We start from the raw sequence: 18883 nt of genomic DNA, 5'->3' as shown, positions 1-18883 counted from the left end.
CCCTTTAGTATGAGAAATAGAAAATGTATTCTTAACTTTGGATTTCAGAAAAAGAGGCAAGAAATACTCCTTACATTTGGAGAGTTTGGTTTTCCAAGTGATTGTTAGGATACTATGAATCAGGTACTAGTTTATAGCATTTAGTGTAACTAAGTGTAGAGTTAATAGAAGTAACTCTTGAAATCTCTTATAATAGGTTATGTAAGAAATTTCTTTCAAAAATCTCTTTAGGTCATCTATAAATACAGTGTTCAGAACTAACATTTTAAAGTTTGACACAGTTGTTTTTTCTTCCTCCAGCATTAGAAGAAATGAATATTTGTTTGCCCCAATGAGGTGGTTAGCTTGCATGGAGGTGCTATGTTTAATGAAAAATATGTAATTTAAAATAGAGTTCCATTCAGGTTGATGTGCAAGGCATATGGGAGTTGATAAAAACTGAGGGGACAGTGGCTTGATATTTTGTGCTCAGGGTTATAAGCATACATTTTATTGAGAGGAATGGTGGGTGGAACTTCTGTATTTAAATTTATTTCGCCTTTTTTTGTTGTGTGCAAATGGTTGCATTCTCATAAATTAAATGCACATATGATAGGACTGCACTATAATAAAATTATGGTGAAGCTGGATGCAAATGGAATTAATAATGTATTAAGAATAGGGTGGCTGGGACACCTGAGTGGTTCATTTGGTTAAGTGTCTGCCTTTGGCTCGGGTCATGATCCCAGGGTCCTGGGACCAAGTCCCACGGTCAGGCTCCTTGCTCAATGGGGAGCCTGCTTCTCCCTCTGCCTGCCGCTCCCCATGCTTGTGTTCCATTGGCCCTTTTGAGCTTACTCCAAGAGATTAGCAAGGGTAAGTAGCCATCAGGACCTATTCAGTGCTGTTTTTGTTTTCTTTTCTGGCTCTGCCTGGATTGTTTTCCTCCTCTCTTTGCTTGTATTATCTACATTCTTTGGTTATGTCCCCAGCTCCTTGGTGTTCTTTCATCTCTTCAGTATCAGTAGTATACTTGTTTTCTCTTTAGAATGCTGCCAAAAACCATAGATAGAAATCAGTGGTGCAGTTATATTTTATAGTTTTGTTGTATATATAAGAAAAACTATGAAATGATTCTAAAAATGATGTTCTGAATTTATGAACCTGAACTTTTAACTGTTTACTGACATTCCAAATGCTTCTTAAAACATTAAAGAAAACCCTTTAGTTGCCTAACTTATAAATGGATTGTTTGATTGTCATATTTTCCTGAGAATTAAAAATGTGGATCTCTTTAATTAGCCTGAGTAGTCAAGACCTGAGACAGTGTGGCATAGAAGAAAGTTTACTTGATTGTGTGTTGCAGGTCCTGGGCTCCAGCCCCAGTTTTGTTATTAACCCACTTTGTAATCCTGGGGAAGTCATATTTCTCATCTGTAAAATGTCGGGAGTGGACTTGATCATCTTGAAAATTATAAAGGTTATCCTCTGATGCAGGGAAAGCAAACTTGTAAAAGAAGTTGTTTTTAAAAATATTTCTATCTTGTTATATAAGTTGTCCCTGAAAATTAATGATTTAATTAAAAAATGATATATAATCATTTTTGAATTTATGTATATCTCATCTGTTGCAGGATGCTTTAATCTGGATCCCAATAGAGTTTTGGATGTCATTTTAGAAGTGTTTGAATGCAGGCCAGAACATGATGACTTCTTTATATCTTTATTAGAATCTTACATGAGTATGTGTGAACCGCAAACACTGTGTCATATTCTTGGGTTCAAATTCAAGTTTTACCAGGTAAAAAAAAAAATGTGTGTGTGTGTGTGTGTGTGTGTGTGTGTGTGTGTGTATGTGTATACATATATATATGTATATATATATATATACAGACATTGATAAATCACATGGTTTTGTATGTATAACTTAATTTGAATTTTATTTGTAAATGATTTGTTTCAGCTCATCCATTCTAGCAAAGCAGGTAGATAAATGGATAGCTAACAATGCTGTATGATAAGAACTGTATTAGTAGTATGAATGATATGATGTGAAAGCCTAGAGCAAGGCATAATAAGTTTTTGCTTTGGGAGAGATGGAATCAGGGAAAACTTTATAGATATAACTCTTTTTAGTCCTTGAAGGATGAGTAGGAGCTTGTTGAGAATTGTCTGTTTAGCAATAACAAATAACATGAGTGAAGACATGGCACTATGAATGTATTTAACCGATTGAAGAAATGGTACATAGTCTGGTGTGGCTGGATTGTAAGACAGAAGGAAAAGAAAGAACAGGAAGTGAATTTGGAAAGGTGGGCACACTTTGGATTGTCAAGGGCCTTAAATACCGTGTTGAATTAGAATTTTATTATACAGGCAATGACTATGGGAATTTTTTTAAGGACGTGGATAAACTCTTGAGATGTTTTTTACATTATTTTTCACTTAAATCACTATAGTAGTTATCTAGCAAGTCTGTGCTTCTGATTATTTCTCTTTCAGTCTGTCTTTCATATTATTACTTCTCTTATATTCTAAAAGAGATCCAATTGACACACTGCTCTAAAAACCTTTGCAGGATAAAATTCAAACTTCTAAATGTGGCAGAAAAGGCTCTTCACAGTCTATCCCCATTCTTTATTTCCAGCCTCATCTTTACTGGTTTTTTCCCCCTCAGATTTAATATTCTAGTCATATTAAATTACTAGCCATTTCCTAAAGTTAGGTATAGACACTGGTATATATATGCAGTTCCTTATAACTAGAAAACTTTTCTTACTCAACCCTTTCACTTGTCTTTTCTTCATCTCAAGGACTCCTATTAATTCTTTAAGATTAAGTTCTACTTGCTCTGTAAAGTCTTGCTGGCACTTTACCCATGTGGAATTAGTTATTTCTTAATCTCTATCCTCAGAAAACTTGACACAGACTTCTGGCACTTAATCTCTGTTCTTATAAAACTTGACACAGACTTATAGTACTTACCAGGTTATAGTAGCATAAACTATATCTGTGTCCTTTGCCAGATTGTGAGCCAGTTAGGGCGGGGTCTATATTTACCAATTTTTCTGAATTAATTTAGCCTATAGTAAATGCTCACTAATTGTAAATGAGTGATCTGCATTTTTAGGAAGATAACTTTCATGATATCATGGAGGATTTTAATGTAAGAAGGCCTCTGTTGTCCTTTTGGTAGAGCATTCCTGATTTGTCTACCTGTCTGGGATACTTAGTCAAGAAATAATCATTTATGGGGGCGCCTGGGTGGCTCAGTCATTGGGTGTCTGCCTTCAGCTGGAGTTATGATCCCAGGGTTCTGGGATTGAGCCCCACATTGGGCTCCCTGCTCAGCGGGAGGCCTGCTTCTCCTTCTCCCACTCCCCCTGCTGTGTTCTCTCTCTCGCTGTGTCTCTCTCTGTCAAATAAATAAAATCTTTAAAAAAAAAAGAAATACTCATTTATGGGATGTTTATGATATGCTGTTGTTTTGCTAGGCACTGAGTATACTCTGGTAAAGAAGGTCTTTTCCTGTCCTCGGAGTTCAAATTCAGGATATTAAGACAATTTCTTTTAGGATTCTCAAGTAATACCACCTATTGCCTCTGCTTATTTTTTATTTTCCATTTTCTGGGACTTTCCAGAAGAGAAATCAGATCAGAACTTCATGTAGCATTTTGATACCAAACAAGACATATGGCAGGGTTTTCAGGCAAGAGTACTTATTCTTTGTTCAAACATTAGTCATGGCAGCTTTCCCTGTTCCTACCAATAGTCAGGGAGTCTACTCTTAGTACAAGGAAAGAGAAGTTGAAATATTTATCATATCTTAGGAGGTACCATGATTGCTTTGGGTTTGAGAACATGAAGCCAACTGCTAAAGTGACAAGGTAGCTGAAATTTAACTTGGGCTTAATTAATTAGAATATAGGATATGGCTTTGGAGACTGTAGGTTTCAGAGCATATTACAGTGAATAATGGTGACCTACTGTATAACAACAAGCTTTATTAGTTGAAAGTTTCAGAATTTAAAAATTTTTATATGAAAATATTCCTCATAATGGTAACACTTTTGAGCTAAATTAAAATATCCCTGGGGATTTGACAGTGTTGGAATAATCCTTTTTTTCAATAGATTAGCCCTTTTCTTATATAAGAAATACCCAGCCAAGAAACATTTGATTTAGAAATAACCTATTATCGGAAAGAGTAACCCTCATATTGCTCTATGTAACACCATTCCTTTGTTTCTGTTGCCTGAACTATCTTATAAAAATCTGTAGTCTTAAGGACCACTGAGGGTAGAGGAAGTAATGTCAGAGATTTTCAGTAATTTGTGGTCTGAGAGGTAAAGTGAGGACAACCATGAAAATGAAGAACTGCTTAGGGCACCTAAGCCTGGGAATTGGCTCCTGGGCATATGTTGTCACCCTTTTGTATTGGTCCCTTGCCTTACTCCACCCTCCCCTCTTTTCATCACTTTCTGAAAATGTTCATTCCTCTTGTCCACAACTCAGATTTTCACTGGTTGGGAATTATTTGGATAAACAGGCTTCTTTTTTTCCCCTTAATGCTAGGATTTCTAGGCAAAGCTGATTATTTATGCCATGAAGTCAGTGAGAGTGATTTTATCCTATTTTCAACCCGGGATTGGCTATACTGGATGTTTTGACTTGGAAGAGTGGCAGGGGATGTAAGCAGTTTGAAAGCAGACTTTGGAAAATTTGTCAGGCACATCTGCTTGATTTCCCTAACAGGGCTGGCTATGATAGAGGGCTTAGGGACAGCATGAGGATTAGGACAAAGGACAGAAAGAAAGGAGTACTAGAATGTGTCAGGATACCAAAAGGCTAGAGTTGTCTTGCCACAGGAAAGAGAAAGGAGATGATGACTCTTACCCATATCATAGCCCCTTGATTTCTGGATTCAGAACATGACTATAGTAGTAATAGTGGTATTGTGGCTAGGCATTATTATAACTTAAATTCACTCACTTAAGATATATTAATCAGGGGCACCTGGGTGGATCAGTCAGTTAAGCATCCAACTCTTGATCTCAGCTCAGATTTTGATCTCAGGGTCATGAGTTCAAGCCCTGCACTGTGTGCCATGCCGGGCATGGAGCCTGCTTTTGGGGAAAAAAAAATACTGATCAGTGGGGCACCTGGCTGGCTGAGTTGGTGGAGCATGAAACTCTTGATCTCAGGTTGTGAGTTTGAGCCCTGCTTTGGCTATAGAGATTACTTAAAAAAATATTTGAAGAAAAAAAGTATTGATCAAGTACTTCTTATGTGCCAGGTAATGTTCTGGATGCTGGGGCTACATCTGTAAACAAATAGAAATTCTTTGCCTATATTTGAGGTAAATTATATAGTATATTAGAAGGTGATCAGTGAGATGGGGCAAAAAAAATGTAGAGCAGGGTAAGGAAGAATGGGAGTGCTAGAGAAATAGGTTGCAATTTTACATGGAATAGTGAGAGTATACCTCAATGAAAAGATAAATTTAAGCAATGAAATGAAGATGTGAGGTTTAAACTCTGCAGATATCTGGGGAAGAGGCCCTAGGCAAAGAGAACAGCCAACGCAAAGACCTTAAGGTGTGAGCATGCCTGATGTGTTGGAAAACAACAAGGAGACCAATGTTTTTTGATCAGACTTTAGTAGCTGCCTCAAATGGTGACATGAGCAGTATGTGTGTATGAGAGAGAGAGAAAAGAGAGATGGAAGGCATTGTGTATATGTGTATTTTGACTTAGGTTATCAAAGAATCAATATGGTTAAGGTAGCAGTAGAAGTTGATGAGCTTCTGAATATATTTTGAAGGTGGAGCCAATTGTATTTGTTGATTGATTAGATACAGAATGTGAGAGAGTAGAGTTGGGGCTATTTCTAACTTTTTTTTTGTACTGAGCAGCTAAAAGGATGGTGTTATTATCAAATGAGATAGAGTAAATTTCAAGTGGAATGGGTTTGGTGTACTGTGGGTAGGAGTCAGGAATTCCAGTTTTGCATATTTTAAGTTTGAGATGTCTTAGATATCCAAGTGAGATGTTGAGTAAATAACTGGATGTATAGATCTGATATTCAGGAGAAAGGACTGGGTTAGAAATAGAAATGTAGATATCAGAAGCATGTAGATGATATTTAAAGTTGTGATACTAAATGAAATCACCAAGAGTTGGGTCTGGAGAGACAAGAGAAGAGAACCAGGGGCTGAGCCTTGGCATTCCAATGTTAAAGGCCTGGAGAAGAGGAGGAATCAGCAAAGGAGATATAGAAGTAATGCATAAGGTAAGAGGACAATAAAGAAGATGTAGCATCTTGGAAGCTAAATGGAAGAAGGAATGATGAGCTTCGTTAAATGCCTCTGATAGGTCATTTAAGATGAGGACTAATATTTGGTCATTGGATTTATCATCAGGGAGGGTAAAACTAGCCATTTTTTAAAGTTGGGGTGGTGTTAAGAGAATGGGGAGAGTAAACTGGAGATAGGGTAGACGACTCTAAAGCAGTTGTTACAAAGAGACACAAAGGTAGCTGCCAGGGGAAGTGAGCTCAAGAGAGATGATTTTTTCAAGATGGAAGAGAGAACACATTAATATGTTCATGGGAATGATTGAGTAGAAAGGCACAAAACTGGTGATGTATGAGAGAGAGGAGAGAGTTATAGGAGTAATGTTCTTGGACAGAGAGGATGGAGTTTATGGCTTAAGTGGATGGAATGACTTTAAATGGGAGTATAGAGAGTTCATCTAGAATAATAATTGAAAAGGTTCAGCAAATGTAGGTACAGCTGTTGGTAGGTAGATGGATGTGAGGGTGAGAGTTTGTAGAAATTTTGTTGATTGCTCCAGTTTCCTTGCTGAAATAGAAAATAAGGTCATCAGCTGAGAGAGGAGGTATTGGAGGTTAGGAGAGGTTAGGAAAGAAGGTAGGAAATAGTTATGTAGATGAGTAGGAGAATGAATGAGAGAAAGAGTATGACTGTCTAGCAGGATTAAGGTTCTCTGTGAGGGTAGATACATGAAATGAACATTTTGGAGGGGTTGTAGGTATTGGTAATATTAAAGTTTAGGAAATGGAGTGAATGGCTGAGATGGGGTAGAGGAGAAGATCTTTGGAAGAGATGAGTTCCAGGAGCCAAGAGGCCAGCATGATGGAAATATCACCTATGTATATATTAAAATCTCCAAAAATTAAGAAAGCAATAGAGTTGGACAGAGTGACAGTGAATCAGAAGCTATAAGATCATTACTAAATGATGGGCAGTGACCCAGGAGTCCATAAATGGCAACAGTAGGACATGACTGAAAATGGCAGAGTAGGGAACTCCAGAGTGCTGTCCCTCCATAAAAGCAACTAATGAACTGGCAAAAAACTGTCAATCAACTTTTACAGAACTGTGGAATTTAGTAAAAAACTTAAAACAGTCAAGGAAAGGCTGGGTGAAGAAAGAAGCTGCTGCTTTGGGCAAGAGAGCACTGTGATGTTATAAATTGCCTGCCTACTATCCCTTATGCCCAGATCGATGATGGCTATGAAGATAGAAGCCTGCACTCCTAGTGTAGATTGCTAATGCCAGAGGACATAAAGAATTGTGGGTTGCAACCTTTTCTGGCTGTTCCCTTAAGGACTTGCGCAAGGGCCTGTTTTTGATTTGCCTTACTAGGAGCATCTCCAGATCTGGGGTGGCATTTGCCAAAAGGATTTAAAGGCACAACTACTGGCTTTAGCAGCCTAGAGCAAGAGATAATGGTTAGACGAGCAATAGAAAGACTGAAAGCCTGGGAAGAAAGAAGATGGATGAGGAGTTAATACAGGGGAATAATATGTACCAGGGAATTGGAACAAAAGGCCTGCTTATGCCCAGAACTGAATACTTAGGAAAGGACTGAGAAGATCTTAGGCTTTTTCCTCTGGCTGGCCTTCAGGCTCTGCACAAGCAGGAAATAAAGACTAAGATGGAATTGTGAATGACCTGGCCAAGTGTTGAGGCATGCCTAGTATGCAAACACTGGGAGAGTGTTGTTGTTTTTTTTTTCCCTTTCTTCTTCTTTTTTTTTTTTTTGGCTTCAGGCCTTAAGAAAACTCAAAACATTAGCTAACCACTATGGTGACAGAACACAGATTTCAGTGGCTAACATGACAATAATACAGACTTTACAAAATGTCACTAAACAAGCAAACAATAATAACCCACAGTGAGCATCAACAAACCCCCCAAATGGGGCAGAATTTGATTTTCAGAGTGCCACATAATATTCAAAATACCTAGTTTTCTCAACAAGTGGTAGTGAGGTATGCAATGAAACAAAGTATGACTCATTCACAAAAAAATAGAAACTATCCCTGAGTAAGTCCAGGTGATGGACTTAGTAGATAATTTAAATCACCAGTTCTAAATATGTTTATGATCTGTATGAGACCATGGGCAAAGAGCTAAAGGAGACTAGGCAGAATATCGAAAAAAGAATAGAAGTTATAAAAAAAAAGGAACCAAACATTCTGGAGTCAAAAAGTATGATAACTGAAATGAAAAATTCTCTAGAGGGTTACACCAACAGATTTGAGAAGGCTGAAGAAACAATCAGCCAATATGATGAGCCAGTTGAGGTTATCCAGTATGAGGAGCAGAAAGAGAAACGAAGAAAAATGACAAAGTCTGAGAGACTATAGGACACTGTCCAATACCAGTATGTACATTAGACTCCTAGAAGCAGAGGAGAGAGAAAGGGACAGAAGTATGTTCGAAAAAAAAGAAGGTTGAAAACTTCCCAAATTTGACGAAAGGTATGAATCTATACATCTAAGAAGCTCCATAAACAGTGGATAAGCTCAAAGAGAGTCACGCCAAGAATATTATACTCAGATTGTTGAAAACCAAAGACAAGGAAAATTTTGAAAGCAGCAAAACAGATGTCACCTATTGCATATAAACGAGCCTCAATAAGATTAACAGGTGATTTCTCTTCAGAAGGCAGTGGGATGGCATATATAAACTGCTGAAGGAATAAAACTGTCAGTAAAGAATCTGTATCCAGTAAAACTATCGCTCAAAAATGGGAGTTCATGACATTTCAAGATAAACAAAAGTTGGGGGAGTTCATTGCTGGTAGACTTACCTTACAAGAAATGCTAAAGAAAGTCTTTCAGGCTGAAATAAAAGGACACTAGATAATAACTTGAAGCCATATGAAAAAATAAAGAACACTGGTAAAGGTAACTATATAGGTAAATATAAAACCCAATAATACTGTATATTTTTTTGGTTTGTACCTCCTCCTCTTCACTTACATGATTTAAAAGACTAATAAAACTAATTATAAATCTAATTGGTAAACAATGTAAGATAAAAGGGGAGGGATTGAGGTGTATAGGTCCAGAGTTTTTGTATACTATTGTAGCTAAATTGGTATTAGTTCAAACTAGATTATGATGTTTAAAATACCACTTGTGGGACGCCTGGATGGCTCAGTTGGTTGAGCCACTGCCTTTGGCTTGGGACATGATTCTTAGGGTCCTGGGATCGAGTCCTGCATCAGGCTCCTTGCTTGGCGGGGAGCCTGCTTCTCTCTCTGCCTCTGCCTGCCATTCTGCCTGCTTGTGCCCTTGCTCTCTCTGACAAAGAAAGAAAGAAAATCTTTAAAAAAAAAAATCACTTGCAATACCCAGGGTAACCACTAGGAAAATAACTAAAAAACAAAAGGAAAGAAGGGAACAAAAAGGCTACACTGCAGGAAAAAAAACATACAAACACAAAAGAAGGCGCAGTAATGGAAGAAATGAGGAACAAAAAAAAATATAAGACCTATAGAAAACAAAAAAGTGTCAGAAGTCCTTCCTTGTCAGGTATTACTTTAAATGTAAATGAATTAAAATTTGTAATCAAAAGGTGGTCTGGCAGAATATATAAAACATGATTCAACTCTGTGTTACCTATAAGAAACTTACTTTTATATCCAAAGATAGAAATATGTTCAAAGTGGAAAATCCTATGCAAATAGTATCCATGAGAGAGCTAGGTTGGCTCTTCTAAAATCAGACAAAATAGACTTTAAGAAAAAATTTTTACAACAGACAGAAAAGGACATTATATTTTGATAAAAAGTGTCAACCCATGAAGATAAGACGTTTATAAACACATGTGCACCAAACACAGCCTCAAACTATATGAAGCATATACTAATAGGATTGCATGGGGAAATAGTTCTGCAATAATTTTTGGACATTTCCATACCCCACTCTCATTAATGGTTAGAACAACTAGACAAAAGGAAATAGAGGTCTTGAACATCCTATAAACCAATTAGACTTAACAGACATAAATAGAACAGTAGCTAGCAACACATTACATATTCTCCTCAAGTGTGCAATGGGATATTCTCCAGGATAGACTCTTAGACCACAAAACATTTCAAAAAATTTAAAACATTGAAATCCTACAAAATATCTTCCTTGACTACAATGGAATGAAACTAGATCCTAGCAATACTGAGGGATAGGGAGCGATTGGAAATTAAAAGCTGGGTGGGCATTAGGGGTGGGTGGTGGGACAATAGTCTGAAAACAACTATAAAAAGCAAAGATGACTCATACTCCACCTTCAGGCCTAGTAGTGTGAGGGTTGTGGGGAAAAGAGCCACCACTTGACTGGGTTACAGTGAGTGGTGTTCCTAGGGAGTCCTCTGTTTGAGCAGGAAAATGAAGGGAACAGTTAGAGGAGAAGTTCAGGATATATAAAGGGTTTTGCTGAGGATGGTTTATGAATTCCAGAGGATTCCATGGAACTTTTTTTTTAAAAAAAGATTTTATTTGTTTATTTGACAGAGAACACAAGTAGGCAGAGAGGCAGGCAGAGAGAGAGAAGCAGGCTCTGCATTGAGCAGAGAGCCCGATGCGGGCCTCGATCCCAGGACCCTGGGATCATGACCTGGGCTGAAGGCAGAGGCTTTAACCCGCTGAGCCACCCAGGGGCCCCTCCATGGAACTTTTTCAAGAGCGCAGAAAGGTGTGTTAGGACAGAACAGGGATCGTGCAGGGCAATGTGAAGAGTATGGGAGTTGATTGGCCTGGGAGTCAGGGGCTTCTTGTGGTAAACCTATTGAAATGGAGATAATGGGAATAATAAGAGTGTGCCTGGTGGATTTGAGTCAGATAGTAAGCTTTTGTGGGTTTGCTCTGAGACCCTGACTACCATTTGTTTTTATGGGAAAAATGTTTTGATACTGAATAGCTGTTTAAACTATTGTGAAGTGGAAGACTTACTTATCTTAAAAAATACAGTTAACAATGCCTTCTTTATAGGATATCCATTAGTTTGGTTAGCTTTGTGTGTTACAGCTATAACACCTATCACAATTGTGGGGAACCTTACAAAGATCTTGTTTCAGTGTTGAGTTAAAGCAGAACATAACATATTGCCACTGTTAGCTTTTTATTTGCATTTGGCCATTTAGTAATTGCCAGTTGTCGTGATTTTAGTCTTCCATTAGGGGAAGTCTTCTTGATAGCATTCAAAGATCCTTCTGTTTCTGTGAAGGGTCCACTGGAATTGGCCATTCTGTATTTTAAGATGTTGATTTATCCATATGTAATATATATAGACTCCTGTTTTGAAGGGGGAAATCAGTTGATAAGCAGATATATTTAGTACAAAATCTAAGAAGTAAAAGAATAAGGAGAAAACTATAAAGTAGACACAGATAGTTCAGCACTTCCAAATTTGTCATTGTTGTTTGCATCTACACTGAGAACTACTTGAAAAAGCAAGTTAAGAAAATATATATACAAATAAAAGCCAAAACTAAGTATTATGCAGTATAAAATCTCACTTACTCTCTTTGATTTTCAGATTTTATTGAAATATTAACACGCACTGTAAAAGTATTAGCATGCACTGTAAAATGTGTACATTTTTGTACTTTGTGTTCATCAGAAAATGTTCCAGTGTCAAAAGGGATGTTGACCTAATTATCTTTGTCCTTAGTTCAGATGTCATGTATGAACAGAAAGAGCAAAGAAGCTTATTGTTGATCTAGTTATTTGATGAAATTGTTCTTGATTATTGGTAGGTAAAGTCTATGATTTTAGTTTTACTTTATGCACTAAATAGAAACTTATTTTTTGTTTTTCAAGGAACCAAATGGAGAGACTCCTTCTTCTTTATACAGAGTTGCTGCAGTACTTCTACAGTTTAATCTTATTGATTTAGATGATCTTTATGTACATGTAAGTCAAGTGGGCCGCTAAGAATATTTGGTTGTCCATCCCAGGGGTAGGAAGAGGCAGCCAAATAGCACTTCAAGGTTGCTCTGGCTCTCAAGTTACAATTTTTGAAGCACTAATGCATTATTGCTTTGTGTTATGTGTTATGAAGTGAGTGAATTTAATTCTTTGACAAACTATGGAAATGAAATACCCTGTGTCACTCTTACAGAGTTTGAGGTTGAATATGAAGTTAAAGTTCTTAATCGTCAGCAAGGTGTATCTCATGGGGAGAGAGGCCAAGTTCTAACCAATGTGATTTTAGACTTCTCTGTTACATGCAAATTATCAGAAATATGGGATTACCTAGATACTTTTTCCTTCTCCCCAAAATGTTAATTTTAGGCATTCAAGAGAATGTGAACTCTGTATATTTTTAATGGAATTTCTTACGTTTTTACTGGGTAGTAAATGACTATTATTGTGCTTTTATTGCTGGATCCAGGATTTGGAAGAGTGTATATGTGATTATGATTGATGACTTCCAGTTTAGCAACAGTTTAGCCTGTCAGTTCGAAAAAACTAGATTTGTAGTATAGAAATTCCCATTATGTTTGGTTGTACATTAGGATATCTATGGACTTAAACCTGTCCAAAGCCAACATCATCTTCACTGTCTTTAGAAATCACTTTCTGACTTCCTTGTCTCTCATGTACTATGGTTACAGAGTTGAATAAAACTTACTCTCTACCTTGGAAGCAGTCATAGTTCCGATGAAGAAAACATTTTTCATTATGTAGTAACTGCTATATTGGAGGTATTCACAAAGTGCAGTGGGGGCCCAGGATAGATAGTGACTATGTCTATCTGTTGGGGGGGCGGATTTTGGATGGCTTTTTCAAACTAGTGATGTTGAACTGAGATGTTGGTAGATGAGATGGTAATGGCCTGGCTCTAAAGGTGGGAGGTTTTGTAGGTAGAATTAACTGAGTATAAAGGCAGGAAGGTTGAAGGGGCTTCATTACCACCTTACCGGAAGGAAGCTCAAAGTGGTTGGAGCCTAGGGTAGTATGTGTGGCAATGAAGATGGAGAAGTAGATTGGGGCTAAACTTTGCAGGGCCTTAAGTGCCATAGTAAGGAGTTTCAATTTTTTCTTGTTTGGACTAGAGAGCCATTCAAGATTTAAAGTTGAAAAGTGATATTACAAACAGAACATGGAAACTTGATCAGAAAAAGGGGAATTCAAAGGCAGGTATGAGTTTATAGGCAAGGATAGACTGGTAGGACAAGTGGAAAGATGATAGATGGTGATAGATTTATTACTGAAATGTTTGAGTTTCAATAAATGCAAGTGGCCTAGGTGTTCCTGTTAAGTTGTCAAAGATTCTCAGATGGGATTAAAACCCAGTTTATTGCTTATTTTTCACATGAGACTTATAAAACCTAAGGACAAAGGAAGATTGAAAGTAAATGGTGGGAAAAATATACCAGGGAAATTATTATTGTTAGACAAAATGGACTTTTTGGGCAAAAAATGATAGTCACTTCATAATAAATAAAGTTGTGTTCACTAGGAAGATAAAACATTTGTAACTTCATATGCACATAATTACGTATTCTCAAAATACACAAAACTATAATTGAGAGGAACTATAAAAGAAACTTACAGGGGTGTCAGGCTGGCTCAGTTGATGGGGTGTGTGACTCTTGATCTCTGGGATGTCAGTTTGAGACCCACGTTGGTTGAAGAGATTACTACTACTACTACTACTACCACTACTACTACTACTACTATGAAACTTATAGTTTAGTCATCATAATGGGAGGTTTTTAGAGGCAGTTGCCTTAATCTAGGTAAAATAAGCACCTTTGGCGGGTATGTAAGTAAAGTAATAAAAATGGGTTTGATGGCCAGTGGAAAGTAGAAAGAATGAGAAAAAGTCTTGCTTACCTCCTTGCCATTAGTCCATAGTGACTTTTCTCCTGCCTCCAATTTTGGACTAAGGGGATGAAGTCTACAGTATATAGTTTAATATTTCACTATTTCCTTTTATTGTTTAATGATTATTTGCTTTGCATTAGACTTAGTTACTGAAGTAGATTATATATTTCTGGGGGCAGGAACATTTCTTTTATAGCCCACTATAGTGCCTAGCAGGAACTATGATGGTTTGTTGCTATACTTTTCTTTGTGTCTGTGTTTCTTATTTATTTTATGAAATATCTACATTAACCTTCTATTCATACAAGATGGCTGTACTGGGGATATTTACTCCTTTTTCATAATGGAGGGTTGAATCTACACATACTACTTTCTCTTTTATAATAAGCTAAAAACTAGTTTGTGACATAAGTCATCAGATTGGTATTAGAAAATGAAAAGTGAGATGTCAAGTTGCTCATGATTTTTCTACTTGAGATTTTTAATCTAGAGGTATTAAATTTAACCCCTTCATGTAATTCAGTAGCTCATATCTCCCAATTTGGATCCATATGCAGTACTTTATTTAATTTGCAGTTTGACTTTTAAAGGGGAAATCTGTGATACTTTTAATGAAGCAGTTACATATTTTCTTGAGTAAACTAATAAATTCAGTGGTAAGCACAACTGTTGTAGTATTGTATTAATGTAGGCCCTCTAGCAGAAAGATGTGGAACTTTGAACTGCTATCTGATTTTAAAAGGTGTACAAAATTCAGGTACTTAACCCTGTTAGATTATAAGAAAATAATGGAGAGAAACTTATTTAGAAGGCCGATCGTGGTCATTAGTAGGCTAGACCTTATTTAAAACTTAATCAATTCAGAGTAGGTAGTGTTTGCTTTTTATATGTGCAACTAGTATTAGCTGTTTTATGAAACTTTAATGAACCATTTTTAGCTTCTTCCAGCTGATAATTGCATTATGGATGAACACAAACGAGAAATTGTAGAAGCTAAGCAAATTGTTAGAAAACTTACGATGGTTGTATTGTCTTCTGAAAAAATTGATGAGCGAGAGAAAGAAAAGGAAAAAGAAGAGGAGAAAGTAGAGAAGGTATATGGTTCCTTTTTATAAAATTAACATTGTCTTCTGGATTTAGAATTATGAAATTTAACTTTTAATAGTTAATCAGCTTATGGGAAAATAACATTAATTTTGATTGTGGTGAAATCTGGTTTTTGGAATACTGATTTGCTAAGGTGGTTTTGTTTTTAATCTGATTGGCACCTTCCCAAAAGAGGCTGCCATTTTTTTTCTTAAATAAATTTCAGAATGTATCCTAAGTAAAATATATTTGTGCTTTGTGTGTTAATGTCTCTTATGTCCTAAGGGGATTCTCAGAGATGAATGAATTCTAGTTCCCTATGGCACAGTAAAACATTAAATAGAACTTAATTCCAAGTCTATAAACTGTTATGCTGTGTCTGCTAAATGAAAGAGCATATCCTATTGTTTTTTTCAGTAGCTAAAAAACTTGATTGTACTTTCAGGGGAAATATGCATTTCCATGAGTGGCAGCTGTTAACTTACATTAGTGTGGTTGTTGAGCTCAATTTTTTTAAAATGAAAAAAATACTAAGATTTATTGGTATCTATATTCTGAGTATCTCTGCTGTAATTGTTTATTTTTAGCCGCCTGACAACCAAAAACTTGGTTTGTTGGAAGCCTTGTTAAAGATCGGTGATTGGCAGCATGCACAGAACATTATGGATCAGATGCCTCCATACTATGCAGCTTCACATAAGCTAATAGCCCTTGCTATTTGCAAGCTCATTCACATAACTATTGAGCCTCTCTACCGAAGGTATGTTACAGTATGCTTTTCTAATCGTTGAGGTAGAAATAGCTTAGGACTACAAAAAAAAAACTGCATATTTATCTTGTCTTCTCCAGCCAAGCAAACATTTTAGTATGTTTTATTAGATGATAAGAACTGTTCACAGAGTGTATCAGTTTTATACATATGAATCAGTGACTTGTCTCCTAACGTGTAGACCAGGTGATGCAGAAGGTGTGCTGCAGTGTAGTCTAAAAACTATAGGTTAGACATCTAGGTTGGGTTTACTCCATTGAGAGTGAAAACTCCATTCTTCTGTTTTTGACTTTTCCTCCTCTCTTGGTGGGGGGGGCAGAGAATTCCTCAGGTTTTTACTTAGCGTAAATTTCCTCTGTCCCGGGTTGAGTGGCTCTAAGTGAGGACATTGCCTCTCTGCTTGCCTTATCTCTTCTGGCATATAGGCTGCTGTTCTGGAAATTGCTAGTGCAGCCTTTCTCATCATCCCTAGTTACTGTGTCGACCAGTCCTCTAGCCCTCAGCCTACTTGCAGGATACTTAGGAGCAGTATTGGCAGCAGCTCTGGCTTCAGCCCCACAGATCAGAGCCTGCCTCAAAAGCCCCAGCCTTGTGACTCGTGCATAGCTGCTGGCTGCTGCCTTTAGTGCCACCTGGGCTATGGACCATGAAGGCTTCTTCTCAAAGAGTGACCCCTGTGACTCCACAGCGGGACACCTGCTCAGCAGGTGAGAACTCTGGGCATGCTGTCCTTTTTAGTGTGACACCCTCTTTCATTATGCTGCTCACCTTCCCTACCACCACCTACCTCATACTCAGTCTAGGTAGTGGAACCCAGATTGAGAAGTGTTTTATTGACTTGAATCACTGTTGTTATATCCATGTTTTTCTGTTTCATCTTCCAGTGTCTCTGAGGTCCATCCCTTGTTCCCCATTCCCATATCCAAATTCCTGATACTGGCCAAGTTTAACTAAAACCAAATTCATATGATATATGTTAAATGTTACTTGAAATTTGTGTTTCTCTGATTTCCTTATGCAGTTAATTGGAAACCTCTGAGCTCTGATTTGTTTTCCAGATGAGTATTGTTTGGTCTTTTCAACCAGCTAAATTATCTGGTATTAGTTAATAAAGCTAGGCACAAATGAAATATAGAAATCAGATTTGAACAAGAAAAGCTTTACTTACTGATTAATATGACTGTATTAATTTAAAATGGGGTATTGTATAGTATACATATAAATTTTGCTTCTTTTTATAGAGTTGGCGTTCCTAAAGGTGCTAAAGGTTCACCTGTTAATGCTTTGCAAAATAAGAGGGCACCAAAACAAGCAGAGAGCTTTGAAGATTTGAGGAGAGATGTCTTTAATATGTTCTGTTACCTTGGTCCTCACCTTTCACATGATCCCATTTTATTTGCAAAAGTGGTGCGCATAGGCAAATCATTTATGAAAGAGGTTAGTAAGATCTTTTTTCCTTCTAAGCAGAAAACTAAATTTTAGAATGAAAATGTCCTGTTTATATTTGTCTTATGCATATCTCTAGAAACGAAAAGTGAACTACAGAAAAAAAAAGAAACGAAAAGTGAACTTAATTTAAGAAAAGGTTACGTTGAATAAGGTTTGGGTAAAGTCCACTATGTCCTAACCACATATATGCATGTGCAAATGTGTGTGTGCGTACACACACACACACACACACACTCTCTCTCTCTCTCTTAAATTTAGGTAGAATATTAGTCAAGTCCCCCACAAAAGAAAATGAAGAAAATGTACTTTGGACAAGTGATTGCTTTTTGAATCCCTTTATAATTTTAGTGGTCAACTTAGCTTTCTTTCCCCCTTACTTCTACTCTGTTATTTTCTTGGCTATAATTTTGAATTATTGTGATTATTTGTATGAAGTCAGACTGTTGAGGATACATTCTTTTCTAGTAAACTTTTTATTGAAATGAAATGTACAGACAGTAACACAAATCGTAATTGTACACTTCAGTGACTTTTTCCAAACTAAACACCCGTGTATCCCCAGCCCTGATAAAAAAACTTAGAACACTACCGCAGAGTTCCCCTTGTACTCCCTTCTAGTTAATACCCTAACGGTAGCCATGTAGGCTATTACTAAATTTTAAAATCGGCTTTGAGTTGCAGTTTAGATACAGTAAACTTCACCAATTTGAAGTGTACAATTTGATGAGTTTTGACAAAGTTGTGTGTCCACCACCACAACCATGATACAGAATATTTTCATCACCCCAGAAAGTTCCCTCTTGCCCCTTTGCCTTTAATTCTGTCCCTTCGTTGCTGGTTCCTGGCAACCACTGATAGGCTTTTTGTCACTATAGTCTTGCTTTTTCTAGAACTTCATATAAATGGAATTTTATAGAATGTACTCTTTTTTTCTCTGGTTTCTTTGATGTAATGCTTTTGAGAATCATCCAAGTTGTTGGCACGTGTTAGTAGTTCCTTTATTGCTGAGCAATATTAGGTAGACATACCAGAGGTTATGCATTCTCCAGTTGATGGGCATTGGGGTTGTTTCTAGTTGGGGGCTATTATAAATAAAGCTGCGATGAATATTCCTGTACAAGTCTTTTTTTTGGGGGGGCATATGTTTTTGTTTCCCCAGGAATGGGATTGCTGGGCCATATGGGTAAGTGTATGTTTAACTTTTTGCCAAACTCTTCCAACATGTGTGTATCATTTTGCATCCCTGCATATGACTTCCAGTTGTTCCACATCCACATCAGCACTTGTTATTGTCACTCTTAAATTTTAGTCATTCTAGTGGGTGTGTAGTGGTACCTATTGTGCTTTTAATTTATGTTTCCCTGATGATCGGTGATGTTTAGCGTCTTTCATGTTCTTATTTGCCATTTGTAATCATCATCTATCAAAATGTCTATTCAAACCTCTACCCAT

General features: G+C 37.0%; 1 protein-coding gene across 16 annotated transcripts in view; it reads left to right on the top strand.

The window, feature by feature from the left end:
- THOC2 (THO complex 2) overlaps nucleotides 1-18883 on the top strand; it is a 116211-nt gene that overhangs the window by 43474 nt on the left and 53854 nt on the right. For all 16 annotated transcript variants that reach the window (XR_004282853.1, XR_004282854.1, XM_032331871.1 and 13 more), the window contains exons 8-12: nucleotides 1614-1780; nucleotides 12115-12207; nucleotides 15066-15221; nucleotides 15801-15973; nucleotides 17224-17419. Coding sequence is in view for 14 of the 16 variants with exons in the window: in XM_032331871.1 (XP_032187762.1) it covers nucleotides 1614-1780; nucleotides 12115-12207; nucleotides 15066-15221; nucleotides 15801-15973; nucleotides 17224-17419 (785 nt within the window). In the remaining 2 variants the exon portion in view is untranslated. The remainder of the gene's footprint in view (nucleotides 1-1613; nucleotides 1781-12114; nucleotides 12208-15065; nucleotides 15222-15800; nucleotides 15974-17223; nucleotides 17420-18883) is intronic.

Source organism: Mustela erminea, chromosome X (genome assembly GCF_009829155.1).
Source record: "Mustela erminea isolate mMusErm1 chromosome X, mMusErm1.Pri, whole genome shotgun sequence".
In the NCBI taxonomy this organism is placed as follows: domain Eukaryota; kingdom Metazoa; phylum Chordata; class Mammalia; order Carnivora; family Mustelidae; genus Mustela; species Mustela erminea.
This window is presented reverse-complemented; position numbering and strand designations above follow the sequence as displayed.